Genomic DNA, 19,098 nt, shown 5'->3' on the forward strand with positions numbered 1-19,098 from the left:
TCCATGTTGAACAGTTTGTTCTCGGTGTTCACTCCTCCCACAGTCACTCAGATCATATGACCACCAACACTTGACTCCACTTCCTCAAACCTGGAGACTCACCGTGCGTGTGTGTGTGTGCGTGGGTGGGTTTGTCCTGCCTGCACGCGCTCAGTTAACACAACACAACCTCCTTCTCACGAGCAGGAAACGAAACCGAGCCTGAGTTGAGACACGCTCGGTCGGCCTCTGAGTGTGTGTGAGTGCAGCAGGAGGCTCCGAGGTCTAATGGCAGGTCTGTGGAGCGGCGCAGGAGCGACACGAACCCGGCAGAGAGGACACCCAGCAGCAGCAGCAGCAGCAGCAGCAGTCCTCGCGCTCCTCACGCTGCTCACCTGCTGCGTCAGGTGTGCGGAACCAGCGCGAGCCAAACCGAACAACATCATCCTCATCCTCGCCGATGACCAGGATGTCGAGCTGGGGGGGATGGTGAGTTGGGCCCCTTTTAAAACACTTGAAAATAATATATAAAATAAACCTTTGGAGAGTTTCTTGTTTTTTTTTTTTTTTTTTTTTTTTTTTGTAAATTAAAATGACTTTAAACGCAGTTTTAAGTTCCTACCTTAAAGAAACAATATTTTGGGGAAAGATTAAAAGTATAAAATACCACTGGTGTTTGCTGTCAATGACGGAATCGGTTTTGACTGCAAGCAGAGGCGAAGAAAAATGAGCAATCTGTTGATTTTGGGCTTGGAGTTTGGTGACTCTGAAGGATGCAGTGCACAAACAGATGCTTCTGATATCACATTGCTGACACATCTCTCAAGACCACAAAGTTCAAGTCAAGACAAAGCGGTCATAACTTCCAAATAGATCCAAGAAAGTATTTTGAGTTCCTGAGGGGGGAAAAAAAAGAGTCAGTTTCAGGATTTTGCAGAGGAACTTCAGTAAGTTTTTTTTTTTAAAAATCAGATAAATCTTATAATAATTAACAAGAAGGTACTGATGTATCAAGCAAGGAATTTATACATGCAACTATAAAACCTGCTGCAGCATGATGTGTGACTTCAGTGGTTAACTGCAGCAGACCTTGACTAAACACTCTAACTGGGTCTGTTAGTGTGGGTTATTTATAGCTCTGTTCATTAGCAGAGATGACTTTGTTGTTAGGTTTCATTATGTCTTCTTTCTGTTCTGCAGACCCCGATGAAGAAAACGAAAGCTTTAATAGGAGCTGCTGGAGCTACTTTTGTGAATGCTGTGAGTACTTTTTCACTGGCCACACACCATCATGAAACTTCTGTCCAGACTCCGCCCCCTTTTTTTTTTTTTAAGAGAGAGAGAGAGGGCTTTCAGTGCCACAGCCCCCTCCCCTCAATGCCCCATCTTTGGACTCAAAAACTTCTTAAGAGTAGGATGGTACGGGTCGGTGATTTAAGGATCTTTCCCGGCTTTAGTCAGTGGAAACGCCACAAAATGAGAGTCATGTCCCACAGCCGATAACCTCCCTGAGCCTGTGTAGTTTGGTTCTTTGTCTGTTTCCTCCTCCATGTAAAGCCTCCTTGGGTCCCTTGAAAGTCGATATAGACTTACAGACTTATAGTTATAAAAATATAGTTTAGTATTTTAATTTAATGAAGTTTTTTTCTTTACATAGAGGCAAATTAAAATCAAGCACAAGGCCCATGTTTGCACTTGCACTATACGTTTAATGATTTATCAACTTATTTTACGTCCTTTCCATATTTGTCATGGCTCTTAAAAAAAGTTTATGACTGATTGGGTGCTTGTCCGGGTTTTGAACCCAGGACCTCTCGCACCACAAGTGAGACCCATGTTCTTAGACCTACCCCAACCGACCTGTGTAACCTCAGTGTTCACCACATGACCAAACAACACAACAACATTAATTATTTCAAGAATAATAATAGCTTTCAAAATAAAACGTTATTAAAAATCCAATCTAAAGAAAGCAAATATATCAGTCAATCAAGCATGTATGATAGACATTTTAGATTTCTGCTTTAATTCAGAGGTGGAATTCTTCCTTGAACTTTTCCATTATGCAACAGGGACTTTTCAGAAATGTGGAGAATGTAATATTTCTCCATATAAAACTTGTGTTTGTCACCCGTTGACTTATCAGGTCCTTGTCACATTACTGCAGTGTCAGGGAGAGGTCAGCGCTGTGATTTCCTCCTCTTTACTTCTCCTACGCTTTCATTCCTTTTCTTTTTGAGCATCAGTGAAAGGACCCAAAACCCAACCCAAACCTCAAATATCTGTGTCAGAACTTTGCCTTTTTTTTTAAACGTTTGATGGTAAAATAAAAATAAACAGCTTCAACTTTGATTTTTTTATTATTTTTTTACCGCACAAAAGTAAGAGGAGAAAAAAGTTGATACGTCTTCACAGATAGAAAAAACCCCCTGAAAATATAGAACAGATTAAACTTTCAGATTATGGAGGAGGAGGAGATTTTAGAGATGCTTCTGATGCAGCCCGTCTGATTGGCTCGTTGGGCTTCAATAACAGGAAGGGGAAGTCCAGGATGTAGAAAACTCACCTGGTTGGAGACCGTTAACAAGAATCAAAGACTGTAACAAAGAAAGTAGTGTTTCCAACATGGTAAAAACGAAGGCCTCGAGAGTTGTCACATACTCAGATACATTCATACTTGTTGGAGCCATTTGTTTATAAAACGTACAAAAGGTTACGAAACTCCTGCAGTTCCCCTTTCAGTAGATTTTTGAATGGATGACTTTGCGTCTTTTTGCTCCCGTCTTTGTTTTCACATTTTTGTTCCATGTTGAAACTGAACATCCTCTTCCACACGGTCATGCTTCTATTTTGTCATCTTTTCTCTCTCTCCCCCCCCTTCGACATCTCTTCCTCTATTCTCTCTCTCTCTCTCTCTCTCTCGCTCGTTTCCTCCCCTGAAGTTCACAGTCACGCCGCTGTGCTGCCCGAGCCGGAGCAGCGTTCTGACCGGTCAGTACCCGCACAACCACGAGGTGAGGAACAACTCGGTGTCCGGGAACTGCTCCAGTCCTCAGTGGCAGAAAGGGCCCGAGTCGGAGGCCTTCCCCGTCTACCTCAGCAAACAGAAGTACCAGACGTTCTTCGCCGGGAAATATCTGAACCAGGTCTGAACACATTTGTGAAAGAAGTCTGGATTTACAGATCACACCGTCGGCACTGTCTGCTCTCTGATTGGTCGACCTTTTCCCTCCTGGTGTCACGGGGTGATAACTGGTGACTTTAGATGTCGTAGTCAGAGCAGCTGTTGAAAACGGAAAAAAAACCCCTGATGAACTGATTTTTGTTTCCGTTTAGTTTTGCAGATTTCCACGACGGCTTTTGTTTGTCTCTGTTCAGCGGTGAAGTCACATCAGAATCAGGGTTTTTTTTTTGCCAAGTACATTTACACATACAAACAGTTTGCCTTGGTGTATTGGAGCAAAAACAAGGGAAATGAACCCAAAATAAAAATGAACCCGAAATAGTAATAACTTGAAAAAGAAGACTGATCCCAGGGGTTCTTCATGTTAAAAAAACATTTGGGATATTTTTTGTTTACCACCGTGCCAGAAGCTTTGTGTCACAGCGTCGTGTAGTTTGAGCTCCATGCGAGTCGCAGCACACTTACTTGCGTCACCTTACAACGACAGCTGATCCAACGCATACCTGCTCTGCCTGTTTGCTGTCATCAGAAGCTCGTCTCACCGTGCGCAGACTGACTGCACACACACAGTTTTGTTTCACTCTTTTAAAAGGTGTTCGGACTGATTTCACTTTTTTCTTCCGTCTTCAGTACGGCAAGAAGGAAGGAGGCGACGTCAGCCATGTTCCTCCTGGCTGGGATCAGTGGCATGCGTTGGTGAGTTTTCTATACACTCTTGAACACATAGATTATTTTATATATATTGAATAATAATAGTTACAATATGCAAATCTTCTGGTTTCAGGTGGGAAACTCACAGTACTACAACTACTCTCTGTCAGTGAACGGTAAAGAGGAAAAGCACGGAGACAGTTATGAGAAGGACTACTTCACAGACCTCATAGTGAGTGTTTGTACTTTTTTTTTTGGGAGGGGTCTTTATTATGTTTATTGGATAAGGACAGCTGAAGAGAGACAGGAAAGGTTGGGAGGATGACGTGCAGCAAAGAGCCGAGGTCGGATTCAAACCCACAGACACAGTAGCCTCTGTACATGAGGGCTGCCACATAACCACTCGGCCGTATTTTTAAATATGTTTGAACGTCAGTGCTTTGGTCTTCATTCCTCATCGTCAAAAAATGCACATCAACTATTACAAGTTGAATTCATTTAACCCGTATATCTAGAGGAAGCTGAGAATAAAACATTCTTTATTAAAAGAGAAAAAATGTGCAAAAGAAAAACACAGTTAACAGACGTGTTTCACAGGCGTGTCAGCACTCAGACGTGCTTCATACGTGTTCATAGGTTTTGTTGTTCTCTTAATAATTTGCACAAACAAGAAAAGAGTCCCGTTGTCTTGTTGCCTGTACAGAAAGTTTTCTCAGTGTCAGCAGTGAGAGCGGTTAATCAGCGACTACAAGTTGTGATAAACATGGAAGAGAAGCAGCCGGATGAAAACGTCTGCGAGGATGTTCTGTTTTCTCTGTGCTCAGGTTTATGGCTGCACGCTGCTCCTTCATGTCTCCATCAGGTGACCGAAGCCTCACCTTCATGTCTGCCTCTTTAAACCAACTTTATGAGACTTGAACTTTCTCTCGTCACCTGCACTTCTGTTTCTTATGAGCAGCATCAGCAGCTTTATTTTTAATCTAGCTTTGCACTGCTGCGACTACACCCATCCTTTTTCTGCCCCAAATGGTTAATGTTACAATGTTGGACATTTGCATTCGAGATGGCGTCACTGTAAAAAGAAACATGTTATGAATAAGTAATATCAACAAAACACACGACGTGTGGATGCAGACGTCTCTGAGTTTAAGCTAGCCAAAGTCAGCGAGCGCAGAGCTTCCATTCGTTTTGCTTGCATACACACACACACACACACACACACACACACACACACACACACACACACACACACACACACACACACACACACACACACACACACACACACACACCCACACACACACACCCCCAGGACCGATACAAAAAAAGTGTTTAAAATCCCAACTCAGTAAGCCTCAATGTCCTTGATAACTTCTAGAACACCCTCACAAGGTTTTATGGAGATTGGGCCGAATATCTGAAAAAAGAAGTGAGAGTGACTTTTCTCACGTTGGTACTCAGATTTCGTGATACTTTTGTGATGCCTTTGCACTCAAATGCTTGTGCTTGGATTTGCTCTAAATATATGCTCAGGTGTATTTTTAATTGCTCTCTTGACAGCGTTTATAAATCTGAAAAAAAAGACGCCGTCGAGTTCTGCAGCAATGAGATCCTTCCTTCCAGCTAATCGGACTTTTAGAAAGTTTTCCGAGCTGGCTGATCTCGCACGGTGCTGAAGCATGAGTCACATCCAATAAAAGGTGTCGAGGACATATCCTGGGGTGATAATGATCTACAGATGGAGCTAATGGAGAACAGTCATTCACATCGTGTTCGATCCGGATCGTGATGAACAAACACGACGCTTGTTTTTTCTCTCTGTTGTGTATTCAGTGTTTTGTTATTTTCTCCACGCAGACAAACCGGTCCCTCCGCTTCCTGGATGACAGGAGTCCTCAGCACCCCTTCTTCCTCATGCTCTCTCCTCCCGCTCCTCACTCGCCCTGGACCGCCGCGCCGCAGTACCAGAAAGAGTTCGGCACCGTTAAGGCGCCGCGAGACGGGAGCTTTGATAAACCAGGGAAGGTGCGTCTTCGTTAAACATCATTCAACAAACAAATGTTACTAACCATCGATGTTTAATAATCCAGATCATTGATCGGTTGTTTTTCCCAGGACAAACACTGGCTGCTGCGTCAGCCGGTCAACCCCATGCCGAACAGCTCGCTCACCTTCCTGGATGATGCGTTCAGGAGAAGGTAGGACTTCTTAGCTAACGCCCCGTTTCCACCAAGTACAATGTATTGGGCTGCCGTCTGGCTGATCAATGAGGCTGCAGAGACGCAAGCAAGATCAGAGTTTACCGTACCAAACCGAAACAGGGCTTATTATCTTTTTGAGATCCTCACTGAGCGTGATTTCCAAACCAGTTTGGGTGAAATTTCACGGAAGTGTAACACCATATCTAAGATGAAAATACTCATCTGTGTCGGGATCCTTTCTGTAATCACATCAAAATCTGATCTCAACCAAAACAAGAAGTTGAATTGGACGTGCTTTGGTTTAGTGATTTTAGATGAAAAAAGGATCCAGGTAAGATGTCTTCCCTTTTTAAAGTAGCATAAAAAGGTTGGTGTCTTCTGCAGGTGGCAGACTCTGCTCTCTGTGGATGACATGGTCGAGGCGCTGGTGAAGAAACTGGAGAGTATAAAGGAGCTGGACAACACGTACATCTTCTACACCTCCGATAACGGATACCACACAGGTCTGAGCGCGCTCTGAGCAACGTCTGCTCCTCACCCGTGTGTGTGTGTGTGTGTGTGTGTGTGTGTGTGTGTGTGTGTGTGTGTGTGTGTGTGTGTGTGTGTGTGTGTGTGTGTGTGTGTGTGTGTGTGTGTGTGTGTGTGTGTGTGTGTGTGTGTGTGTGTGTGTGTGTGTGTGTGTGTGTGTGTGTGTGTGTGTGTGTGTGTGTGTGTGTGTGTGTGTGTGTGTGTGTGTGTGTGTGTGTGTGTGTGTGTGTGTGTGTGTGTGTGTGTGTGTGTGTGTGTGTGTGTGTGTGTGTGTGTGTGTGTGTGTCCTTACAGTGATCAGCGGTCTGCTCTGTTTCAGGTCAGTTCTCTCTGCCCATTGATAAAAGGCAGCTGTATGAATTCGACATCAGAGTCCCACTCTTGGTCCGAGGTCCTGGAATCAAACCGAACCAGACACTGAAGGTCTCAGACATCCTACGTTTATACACACTTCTTCTTTTTTTTTCACTTGCATGAGGCATAAAAAGCAGAAATGTGTTTTTTCACTTTGTTTAATTGTTCATCCTTCAGGCTCCGGTGTTAAACATCGATCTCGCTCCAACCATCCTGGACATTTCTGGTGTCAATCTGTCTACTGTGAACGCGGACGGCCAGTCTTTCCTTCCTCAGATGGTCGGCTGAGTCTTTAAAAGTTTACTCTTTAATATTTGTCTTTCATTAATCTTAAACATAACTTCAAAGTTCTTGTTGTTCAGGCTCCCTCTCTTCGTAATGGAACTGCTCGTCCATTCTTCCTTGTCGAATACACCGGAGAGGGACATCCAGAAACGGATCCTTCTTGTCCCAAACTCGGCCCTGGTTTGTCTGTGAGTATCTGCTACGACAACAGACTGTCACGATGTTACACTTAATAATAACACAAAACATGTCAACAGGACAAAGTGACAAAATGATCACACTAGGTCTGCTCAGTCGGATGCTATATCTTTAAACGTGACCCTGATGCAGACGAGAGCCAAGCAGGAAGTAACGCTTTTGCGTCTGATGAATATTAGGAATGAAAATAGAAATACTAAACCTTAAAAAAAAAAAAAAAAAAAAAAAAAAAGTAAATGTTGCATTTCAACACCAACCATCAGCCTCTGAGGAGACAAACGCATTGGTTGATCTTTTATAGCTCACATGCACCGACACGCCCCACATATAATTGTCTGTGTCACCTGCTTCCTCGTAAAAGTTACACCAACAATACAAGGAAAACCTGCACATGAACGCATCACTCTGTCGTAAACTCTGCACTCCTTAACGCCCCCACGGCGCTCTGATCCAACCTTCACAACATCGTCCTAAGTCTCCAGCTAGACTCCTCTCCTCTGTCGCCCCCTGGTGGAGGAAGAGCTGCAGAACTCATTTTGATCTGCAGAGTCCCTTTTTTTAATGCACCTGGCTTCACCTCTGTCTGATCAGACTTAAAGCTGTTCATTTGAACATACTTAAGTTGTTTCCTCCTCTCCAGATCCTTTCATTTTTTTAAGGTTATTTTATACTTAGACAGGAAAGAGAGTGCCCCCCCCCCCTGCCTCCGTATATTGGTCTTAACCCAACCACCCCTTAAAGATCATTACTTTTGTTCTTCTTAGTCTCGGATGTTTGCCACTTTGGGTCAAAGCGTTCGCTAAATGAATTGTACTGATATTAATGGTCTAAATCCTCCAGAATCGTTCCCAATATGATATTTATATAATATTATAATAATTTGTAATGTGCCATTAAAAAAAAGTTGTGCAAAAACAAACTCACTTTTGATTTCTTCCAGCAATGTTTCCCTGACTGTGTGTGTGAGGACGCCTACAACAACACCTACGCCTGCGTCAGGACGCTGGACAAAGAACAAAACCTTCAATACTGCGAGTTTGCAGACAGCGAGGTGCGACATGACTCAGTCGGTCAAAGGTGTGAGTTGTTGGTGTGGAAACAAGACGTTAAAGCTCAGCGTGTCTGTATTCTTTGTGTCTCCCAGTCGTTCGTAGAAGTGTACAACCTGACGTCGGACCCGCACCAGATGGAGAACATCGTGAAGAAGGTGGACCCCGCCGTCCTGCAGGCGATGAACCAGCGGCTCATCAAGCTGCAGTCGTGTGAGGGCGACAGCTGCCGTAACCTCAAGTAAAAAAAGGGAAACACAGTAGAAGGAAGGGGCTGTTTTCATTCACATGTTGTCACATTAAGTCTCAGAAGGTGAAGATATGAAAGATGGTGATGACTCGGCTCTGTTTAGCTGCTTCAGTTTCAGGGTCCTGGTTTTGTGCATGCTGGCTCACTGTCACAACATCAAGTTTTACTGGGACACTTGAACAGATCAGAGCCATCATTGAAGGACACAAGTTTGACATTTTAGGTAGAATGTATTCACATAAACATATTTTATTGACATAAAATCTGTTAATTTGTTTTCTTGCTGTTCATTAAAGAGAGAGGAGTCTTATCTGATCATCCTACTTAATGAACAGACACGAAAGTCACATCAGTCTCCTCCGAAGCAGACTCAGACCTCCAGTCTGTGTTTTCACGGGGTCAAATGTCAAACTGTCTCCTGATATGCAACACTTGTACTTTTCCTACTATGACGAGTCCAAATATCTACTGTGAAAAAAACTCTATTTTCCTGAGCTGTGCTCAAATATCTCATGCTTTTCAAGTGGTGATTAATATTATGCTGAACATCTTTCCCATTTAATATAACGCAGACTGGAACTGTAAACATCACTTTTCTTCTTTACATCGTTAAAGGGCTAGTTTGGTATTTTTTAAGTGTGGCCTTATGAGGTAGTTGTCAATACTACTACAGCAAAGATGTTAGTGACCTTAGCCCCTCTATTGAGAAACAACAGGACTGCGTGCGTGGAAGCTAAGCTACATTTACACTAATTAAGTTTGATAATTTTAAGAAAAAATGAGCTTAAAGAAAAAAACATCAGGGTACGAATGCTTCTCAGTAGAGGGGTTCACCTGACCAACATCTCTGATTGGCTGATATACTTCCTGTTGACAAGCTCCTCATACAACACAAACGCAGAACTACACCTTTAAAGGGAATCAGAACATTTTTACTGGTTACATGAACACAAATACTGGCATTATTTGTCGTTAGAGTTCGATAAGATTACATTGATCCGTTCCATAAAGCTTTCAGAAGATTTGTGAGCTATGGGTGCAACTGAGGGGAAAAGGCTAGCATAAATCCTCCTAGCAGCTACTTTTTTGTTTTTTAATCATACAAAAATCAATCTGTTACTGTAAAAAAATAAGAACTTTTATAGTATGTGTGGGACTATTTCTTGTTTGATACGACTTTTTGACAGGAATAATCTGATTCATATTTATCTTACATTTTCATATTTCGGATCTTGCGCAGTAATTACCTCCCCCCGTATGTTTACAGTTCTTTTGCTGAACTAAATAAAGAGCCATCCTGCCGCTGACTCGACCGACATTTTTAGCATCTGTTTCCACCTGACTTTGGGCAAAGTTTCCAGTTTGTGTAACTATTTCTTGTAGATGAACCTGCTCTGTTTTCTTAAATATCTTTACATTTGTGCTCATTTTTTAAAAAGTCTCTGCAGCACTTCTAATGAAAAGAGTGTAAAAGAATAATCTCTTCTGATTGGACGTCACCAGGTGTGTTTGATTATTGCTTCAGCATTGTGCCACAGTTTAATCCTCGTGTAGTTTATGGTAAATTCACCCTGTGTAATTGTGACATTTTTAAGAAGCCTTTTTTAAAGTTGAAGTTGGGGGAAAAAAAGTAGTGATACTTCTGAGATGTGTCGTTTTCTTTTTCGATTGTTGGGGATCCATTAAGGGAAGTTTCACATGAAATAAACGCTTTAATCCTGTGTGCCTTGTTTTTGCACTGACCGGGCTCCTGTGGGCTCTTTTTAAATGTGAATGTATTTTTTTGCACTGTGATGAAAGTGATTACAAATAAATGATAAGAAGCATTTTGTTGTCTTTAAATTATTTTCAATAATCAAAGTAATTTGCAATTATTCGTTTCATCTGATAAATCAATAAACTGGTCATCTAACTCCTCAGTTTACTAAAGGTTACCAGAAGGATTCATTTTAGGCTTCCGTACATTCACGTGATTCGCTCTTTTCTTCCAGAGCTCTGATTGGCTGTCGCAGCTGAGGCAGGGTCTTTTAAACACGGAAGTGACAACTCGGGTTTGTTATGGTTGAATCTTTGAAACAATGTAACATTAATCTTTTATTTTCACGCGCTGACAAACTGAAGGCGGAAGTACCGGTTTGTTTGGTCACTTTTCAGTCATGTTTGTCTTTGTTTCTCGTGTTTACTTTAAAGATAGAAACTATGTGAGGCAGAGTTCATGATTATGAGTTCATGATCAAAAACCTGCAGATGGATAAAACACGTTTGTTTGTTGAGTTGCTTCTTTGTCTCGCGTTGTTTCTCCAAACTTTCCCCGGAGTGTCCGCGGCCAAGCAGCCGAACATCGTGTTCGTGTTGGCGGATGACTTCGGCTGGTTTGATGTCGGTTATCACGGATCCGAAATCAAGACCCCAAACCTGGACTCTCTGTCTGCCGGAGGAGTCCGCCTGGAGAACTACTACATCCAGCCTATATGTACCCCCTCCAGGAACCAGCTCATGACCGGCAGGTACCAGGTGAGATCAGTGATGCATAAAGAAGAATTATCCCTAAAATGATTTTTTAAATGGACATAAACAGTGACATTTAAGATTATTGGATATTTAGTCACCGTGAATGTATATAATTTAATTTACTTTTATTATTCATATAATTTAATTTACTTTTATTATTCATATAATTTAATTTACTTTTATTTATTTTATTTTATTTTATGTAAATACAGTAAAGATAACTACCTCATGTGTAGTTCATCATCCTATTGCACTACTCACCACAGCACCTTTATCTTATTTAGTCTTGTACATATTACTCTTTAATTAGTTGTTAATATTTTTAGTTATTGTGTTGTTATTTAATGCTTACATTGTACAGAGAGAGCACAGTCTACCCAAGATAAATACATTGTGTGTTTAAACACACCTGGCCAATAAAACTGATTCTGATTAGTCAGTGTGTGTACAAACCAATAAGAGACAGAATAGGGAGGGTCATCCCTTTAACATCCCCGGATAAATGGTGGAGTATTAGGACCATATTGCGCTTTAAAATAAAGAAGATAATGCTTAATACCGTCATTATACTGCAATTATAAAGTAGTTCTTTCATGCGTAAGTGTTGTTTCAAAGGTCATTATTATCAGGACATGAGCCAGTCGACTGAAATGAGGAAATGAGTCGCTGTCTTTTAAAGTTTTACTTCAGAATAAGTTTCACAAATAACTGAATACTTCCTCATTTCAGTGCAGCAGCACCAACAACGATTGTGAAACGTAAAGTTGTTGTTGGACACAATAGGCTACTATCTTGACTAATTTGAGATTTCAAAGGAAGTGATGCTTGCAGAATCATCTGTTCTGTGAGGGTTCCTCCCCCCCCCCCCATAGTTGAGGCTAGATGAGCAGCGTTCAGTCCTTTCACTATATTTAATCATCAGTGAGGAAGTCTCGTCTAAACACTTTCCCGTTGTGACTTCACCCCCGTGATTTTGGTCCACTGATACCTTCCTCACACGTACGTCGCCCTTGGTTACTGCAACTCAAACAGCATCGACACCTTTCTCCCCTCCAGTCTGTGGACATTTCACCTCCGGGTAGAGACTGTACTCTCGGGTTATTTCATTCACAGAGAGCCGACGTGAATCCACCACGAGCGAGACTTGTTGATTACAGATACAGATACTTTATTAAGTCTGGATAGAGACATGTCATTGAACCTTTGGTGACATTTCTAAAGAGGCACCACGATGCATGAAATGAACAGTTTCCATACTTTCATTTAGGGGCGTGTCCATGGGTCCCCCTCTTGAAATCTGATTGGCCAACAACAACAGCGTGCGTAGAAAATAATGTGCGAGTGTTTGGGAGTGTTCGATCCTGTGTGTTTGATGAAGACTTTAGTAATAAGACTTGAAATGTTTGTGTCAGGATTCCTTCAACGTCTGTTTAATATTTGTACTTGCACAGTGAAACTGTATGTGAGAGATGCCTTATGATGCATCATCACGATGACACGTGACAAGCGCATGACTCCAGGAATGAACAGCTTTATGTTTGGAAACTTTATAGGGGGGAAAAAAACGTGTTCCTCTGTGGAGCAGAAAGTAGATGAAAGGTTGAAACGTTTTGTTTCCAAGACGTTATTTTAAGAAGTTTTGCAGAACCACCTCCACATCGTATCCTCTTACTTCTTGTGTGTTTGCTCTCGTCCTCGTCAGATCCACACGGGCATGCAGCACGAGATCATCTGGCCCTGTCAGCCCTACTGTGTCCCTCTGAATGAGAAGTTCCTGCCTCAGCTGATGAAGGAGGCGGGCTACGCTACACACATGGTGGGCAAGTGGCACCTTGGCATGTACAAGAAGGACTGCCTGCCCACACGGAGGGGCTTTGACTCTTACTTCGGTATATTTCATTATGAATAATCCTTTAATGTAACTGTGCTGTGTCCAACAATGTTGTTTATTTCTAACACTGCACATGCAGCTTCACAGTACACAACACATTAAGAGCAACCAGCCTGTAATATTTCTGATGGAAAAGATTTTTATGCGTGACAGATGAGACTCTGAGTAAACAGGCCTTTCTTTTTAAAAAACAAATAATTACAATAAATCAGATGTCCTATTTGTTTGTGTTGGAAATCAACCTGCACATGTAGACATGTAAAAACAGCAAAGACTTACATGTTGTCCATGAGGGGTGCGTCCAGCATCCACACAGACTCAACGTTTCTCATCGGAGCTCTCCTCTGTTTTTTATTGTTTAAGGCTATTTAATGGGCAGCGAGGACTACAACACTCATGTCCGCTGCACTGACGTCCCCTCTCAGGACCGGATCCGCTGTGCGCTGGACCTGCGGGACGGTGAAGAGGTCGCTACCGGATATGAAGGAGTCTATTCGACGGAGCTGTTCAGCAAGAAGGCCATCAAGGTCATCGAGAAGCACGACTCGAACAAGGTGAAAGACAGACACACACACACACACACACACACACACACACACACACACACACACACACACAGTGTCATTCTGATCATGTAGAGTGGTATGGAAGGGCTTTCAGCAGGGAGACACTTTTATTTGCTTTGTGAGACATGCTGGTTTGTGACGTTGTGATGAGCAGCACGTTCAGGCTGTAACAGGGAGGTGAGATCCACGCAGTGAAAAACAAGGAACGCAGATATTAAAAAACATTAAACTAAAATGATGGTAGAAGGTTGTCCAGTTTATCTAGAAGGGGGAAACAGGAAGTACATCACAACAGGACACACATTAATAGGATTGCGCACCATTATCTAGTCTGCGACGCTTATGTTGATGTTTTACAAAAAAAGAAGAGTTGAGAAAAGTCAGCTGAAGGATAAATAAAATAAAATCTTTATTTTGCATCTCCAGAGAGCACTTTTATCTTTTACACGAGTGTAGCACAAAAAGAGAGCGTCACGTGTTCTTCTGTTTTATCTTGCAGCCGCTCTTCCTCTACTTGGCGTTCCAAGCAGTCCACGCCCCCCTGCAGGTGCCCGACCACTACATGGCCCCTTACGAGTTCATCCAGGACCTCAGCCGCAGGAAGTACGCCGGCATGGTGTCGGCCTTGGACGAAGCAGTGGGCAACATCACGCAGACTCTGAAGCAGGAAGGACTGTGGGACAACACCGTGCTGGTGTTTTCAGCGGGTACGTTCGAAGTGGAAGGGAGCGTTCAGAAAACACTCTTTCAATTGTAAACAAACCGCGTTGTTTTCCCCACACACAAACAAAAGAAAGTGAAATTAAACATGAGTGCTCCCTCAAGGACAATCAGAACAATCAGACAATCAGAAGCCTCAAAGCCGACTTGTCAGGGTTTAGAGGAGGTCCAGACAGTCAACAAACCATCGAGCCGATCAGCTACGTAATATTGATCTTAGGGACGTAAAAAAGGAACTTTTTCCTTGTAAAAAATATCAACAACTTAGCTTTCAATATAATCTATAAAAGCAGCAGAGTCAGAATCAGTGTGAGGGCCTCTTGGACTCTAGACCAGGACCAGGACCTGTGAGGGCCTCTGTTCAATCTGCTCAGGTGGGTCTAAATCGGGTCCCAATCTGTTACAGAGAGAGTCAGCCTTTAGAGAAACTCCCAAGGAGCAGACGGGTTCTTCCAGAACAGTCCAGGAGCTGACAGCGGTCGACTCTCGTTCTGCATTACTGTGTTTTTTTTCGTCTTGTGTGGTAACGTTTTGTCGCCGCGGTTGTTGGACAGATAACGGAGGCCAGACGTTGTGGGGCGGCAGCAACTGGCCGCTACGAGGCAGGAAGAACTCACTGTGGGAAGGAGGGGTCCGGGGAGTTGGGTTTGTCGCCAGCCCGCTCCTGGGACAACCCGGAACCGTCAGCAAAGAGCTCATCCACATCTCTGATTGGCTGCCAACCCTCGTGGGTGTGGCCGGATGGAAAACCAACGGCACCAAACCACTGGACGGATTCAACATGTGGAATACAATCAGGTGAAGTTTGATGCTTTAGCGTGAGGCCGTTTTCACATCTGCACTCCGGAAAAATATCTTCTATCTTAAAAAAAAATAAAACTTTAAAAAGTGAATGTTTAAAACACGAAGCAGAGTGAGAGTTATTTCAGTTATCAGACGCTGTGGTCAGAACATATGACGGCCAGCTGCTTTAGATTTACAGATCTGTGTGTGTGTGTGTGTGTGTGTGTGTGTGTGTGTGTGTGTGTGTGTGTGTGTGTGTGTGTGTGTGTGTGTGTGTGTGTGTGTGTGTGTGTGTGTGTGTGTGTGTGTGTGTGTGTGTGTGTGTGTGTGTGTGTGTGTGTGTGTGTGTGTGTGTGTGTGTGTGTGTGTGTGTGTGTGTGTGTGTGTGTGTGTGTGTGTGTGTGTGTGTGTGTGTGTGTGTGTGTGTGTGTGTGTGTGTGTGTGTGTGTGTGTGTGTGTGTGTGTGTGTGTGTGTGTGTGTGTGTGTGTGTGTGTGTGTGTGTGTGTGTGTGTGTGTGTGTGTGTGTGTGTGTGTGTGTGTGTGTGTGTGTGTGTGTGTGTGTGTTGTTTCCATATGTTAAAAAGTCAAACTGCCTCTTATCTTCCAGCAAAGGGCACGCCTCCCCCAGACTGGAGCTGCTGCACAACATCGACCCTCTTTATGAGGATACCGCGCCATGTAAGTCGTGTTTCACCGTCTCTTTTTTATTGTGAGGACGTGTAAGGTCAAGACTCAACACAGCAGGGTTTAACATGGGACTGAATATAAATATGGACTGTGTCTCAAATGAAACCTAAACTGTACGAGGTTTCAGAACTCTGTTCACCAGGATGTTTAGCAGAAGTAAACGTGTCCTCTTCAAACCGACTACTACCGAAGGTGCGTGGCATCAATTCAGCTGTTTCACCTGCTAGATCCCACATGACATCTCCAGCACAATATGTCATCGTCACGGGAGACGACAGCCATGCTGTCCATATTAATATCCAGCCAATGATCAGGTTGAATTGTTAAGATTTATATGATAAAATGACACCGGTTGGTTCCATTATTACATCTGGCCAAAAAGGAACCGGCTGCAACGATTGCAAATTATTTGTCCTATTTAAAGAAACAGAAGTCTAAGTTTCCATCATGTCTGACAAATTCCTCCACCTCCAAAAGCTCCAGGAGTTTCAGACTTTTCCTCCGAACAACACTTTCTGTTTTTTTTTTAAGGGAAGGATTGTTTTGGACAGCTCAGGCTCGGTTGAGTTTACAGCACAAAGAGAGCTCTTTCTTATGTTTATTTTCACACCTACACTTGATACTGGCTGTGAATCCCAGGTATGCGGTGACATTTGGAGCCAGTCTTCTCGTCCACAGAGGGCGTCTTTTTATCCAGTGGTACTTTAACATGGAGCTAATCAGCGGTTTTAACAAAAAAAAAAAAAAAAAAAGATGGAGGAGCTCCATGATCAGCTCTGTTCTTGCTGCTCTCTGCAGGTCCTGGCAAAAAGAGTCTGTTAGCTTTGGATCAGGTGTACAACAAAAACCCCTGGACCTGGAGCTCTGGGTTCAATGTGTCCATTCATGCAGCCATTCGAGTAACAAAGTGGAAACTGCTGACTGGATACCCAGGTCAGTATCTCCTGTCAGTAACAACATGTGAAGCCTAACTGGGACGACTGAAGTCATCAAACACACTCATGCACATTCAGTGTTCACTCTCTATCCAGGCATACACTAAGCAGATAAGAGATGTGCTATTAAAAACATTCCTGTTTCCTCCAGGTTGTGACGTCTGGTTCCCTCGACCGGAGAACAACAGTTTGTATCGGGACTTTTCCCCCTCTGATCCGCTGAAGCCCGTGATGCTGTTTAACATTGAAGAAGATCCGGAGGAGAGACATGAAGTGTCGGCTCTGTTCCCTTCTGTGGTTGAGTCTCTCCTCGGCCGGCTTAGCTCTTATCAGAAAAGGGCTGCGCCGATAAACTTCCCTGACCCTGACCCTAAATGTGACCCTGGCGCCGGTGGAGCCTGGGGACCCTGGGATTAAATCACAGCAACAATAAAGACGTTTACAACATCATCTGTTCTGTGTTGGTAAAAAATACAAACGTGTGATCGGCTCGATTTCTTTCGTTTTCAGCAGCCAGTGGAGAAAATCAGTCAATCATGAATTGACCGACAGATGCTGTCGCTATCATTGACGGCTAAGTTAAATTGATCGCTCTGTTAGCTACACATGTTGCTGATTTGTAAAGTCCACCTCCCTGCTCTTTCAGGTATTTGCACTTCTTGTATCTGCAGTTGGAATCCAGCGGTCTCTTTGCACGTCAAACACAGAGCTGCAGAGAAACAACATGCTTCCTCCGAGGCTACTGTGTCTTTTTAAAGGTCTTTTTTACAGACGTTACACATGAATAAGACGAGATGTGATCAATCAGATTTTTATATCAACAACAGAGAATGTGAGTTGAGCTCCTGTGACGGATTTTCATTTTCTGCCTTTTTTGTCCGGTGTACTCGTGTTGCCGAAATGTTCAACACACTTTGATGCCATATATTAAAATGATAAAAATCTCTGTGGTTTTTATGGGATTGTGTTGAAAAGAGCTGAAGCTTGTGCAGATCTGCAGTTATTTTTATGTCAAGCTCCTCTGACTTTACGGCTTTATTTCATTGAGCTTTGTTTTTTTTGTTTTTTTCCCCCAGCTGTGACAGAGCTGTTCTGTGGGCCTCTAATGTGACAACCCTAAAAGATATGACAACATCAAGTTGGGATCGCCTCGCACATGTTTTGATTGTGAATATAAGTTGGTTGGAGGCATTTAAGTGTTTTCGGTCCAAACAGTTCTGGGGACTTTTTGAAGAGGGACTCGAGAGTTCCCTGAGAACTACACACTTACTCTGAAGCAGTTAAGTTTCAAATAGCTCATAGTTCCTGCAGTGGGGAATCAATAAAAAAGGGGGAAGGGTTCTAACAGTTCCTCGATCTGTGAAGATGTGAAACAACATTTTGTCCGCCTGTGAAAACTGGTGCAGCCAGGAGTGTGATGAACCTCGAGGGTGGAATCCAGCGGGGGTCGCTGGGGGTCTGGAGCCGATCAGCTGTTACAGGGCGAGAGGCGCCTTGGACTGGTCACCAGTCAATCAAAGAGCTGATCACAATATTTCAATTATAGGTTCTGGTCAACATCCATTATTGGTTTTGTTCCATTTGAATAAAGGTGATTTGGTAGTTTCCACTATTTCTTCTTCACCTTTGTGCAGATCTAATGAGTTAGATAGATCCCTTATGAATTTTTGATTTGAATGAATTGGCCTTTCTTACAATAAAATTGCGTCTGTACTACACCATATGTCCAGAAGAGGGCAGTGTTAACGTTAATTCTTTTTTTGTGTCAGGATCTCTGTCAAAAAAAACAAAAAAACAAAACAGGATATTGACAGACAGAGATGCAGTTGAAGAAAACTTTGGTTGGCTCCTCCTTTCATATTAAAATAGTAAAATCCTCCATAGTAAATAGACCTTCTGATGTGGAACAGAAAACAGAGGGTCTGAAGCCTCTTCTGAACATCTGCCTGCTCTCATGTTTCCAACATGTGGAACTTTTAATGGATTGCATCTGAAGTAGGTAACTCCTTTGAGGGTTATTTTTAGTGGGCTTTTTTTTTTTTTTAAAGGGTAATTAGAAGACAGGAACAATGCTGTGAAAGTAAAGTGCAAGGTTTTTAAATGCCAGAGTAGGTGGCCTGTTTCATTGTTCTTCCAACACATTTGGTTGGCTCTGACTTAAAGGGGTGCAGTCAGCCATATGCCAGGCAGACACTTACTCTGCTGAACCGAAACTTCAGCAAAGGGGAGCAAAAAAAAAGTTCTGCCTTTGTGCCAGGATGATGCTCTGCTGTATTTGACTTTTGTCTGCAGTGAAGTTGCAAATAAATGCGTGAAAATTACTGA

At 42.9% G+C, this 19,098-nt stretch overlaps 2 protein-coding genes across 4 annotated transcripts; both read left to right on the top strand.

Moving 5' to 3' along the window:
- Positions 1-23: 23 nt before the first annotated feature.
- Positions 24-10,505, top strand: gnsb (glucosamine (N-acetyl)-6-sulfatase (Sanfilippo disease IIID), b). The gene is made up of 13 exons (XM_079364275.1): positions 24-468; positions 1,180-1,239; positions 2,922-3,125; positions 3,794-3,859; positions 3,948-4,046; positions 5,672-5,839; positions 5,930-6,012; positions 6,400-6,518; positions 6,863-6,966; positions 7,075-7,176; positions 7,260-7,370; positions 8,321-8,431; positions 8,525-10,505. The coding sequence occupies exons 1-13, from the start codon at positions 268-270 to the stop codon at positions 8,672-8,674; spliced, it is 1,578 nt and encodes a 525-aa protein (XP_079220401.1). The 5' UTR covers positions 24-267; the 3' UTR covers positions 8,675-10,505.
- A 173-nt stretch (positions 10,506-10,678) lies between these two features.
- arsb (arylsulfatase B) lies at positions 10,679-17,719 on the top strand. 3 transcript variants are annotated; one of them, XM_079365080.1, is made up of 8 exons: positions 10,679-11,193; positions 12,893-13,079; positions 13,445-13,635; positions 14,147-14,354; positions 14,922-15,165; positions 15,759-15,829; positions 16,637-16,771; positions 16,925-17,719. In XM_079365080.1, the coding sequence occupies exons 1-8, from the start codon at positions 10,909-10,911 to the stop codon at positions 17,188-17,190; spliced, it is 1,587 nt and encodes a 528-aa protein (XP_079221206.1). In that variant the 5' UTR covers positions 10,679-10,908; the 3' UTR covers positions 17,191-17,719. The 3 variants fall into 3 exon arrangements, with proteins under 3 accessions (XP_079221206.1, XP_079221208.1, XP_079221207.1); XM_079365082.1 differs by lacking the exon at positions 10,679-11,193 and adding an exon at positions 12,367-12,509; XM_079365081.1 differs by lacking the exon at positions 10,679-11,193 and adding an exon at positions 12,557-12,789.
- Positions 17,720-19,098: the final 1,379 nt, after the last annotated feature.

Source organism: Symphodus melops, assembly GCF_947650265.1.
Source record: "Symphodus melops genome assembly, chromosome: 16".
NCBI classification, from domain to species: Eukaryota; Metazoa; Chordata; class Actinopteri; order Labriformes; family Labridae; genus Symphodus; species Symphodus melops.

Bases quoted from the DNA above. Each gene is read 5' to 3' on its own strand.
- gnsb (XM_079364275.1), top strand. From the start codon at position 268: ATGGCAGGTCTGTGGAGCGGCGCAGGAGCGACACGAACCCGGCAGAGA. The intron at 7,177-7,259 runs GTCGGCTGAGTC...CTTGTTGTTCAG, and splicing joins AGTCTTTCCTTCCTCAGATG to GCTCCCTCTCTTCGTAATGG. The intron at 8,432-8,524 runs GTGCGACATGAC...TGTGTCTCCCAG, and splicing joins GCGAGTTTGCAGACAGCGAG to TCGTTCGTAGAAGTGTACAA.
- arsb (XM_079365080.1), top strand. From the start codon at position 10,909: ATGATCAAAAACCTGCAGATGGATAAAACACGTTTGTTTGTTGAGTTG. The intron at 14,355-14,921 runs GTACGTTCGAAG...GTTGTTGGACAG, and splicing joins CGTGCTGGTGTTTTCAGCGG to ATAACGGAGGCCAGACGTTG. The intron at 15,830-16,636 runs GTAAGTCGTGTT...TGCTCTCTGCAG, and splicing joins TTATGAGGATACCGCGCCAT to GTCCTGGCAAAAAGAGTCTG.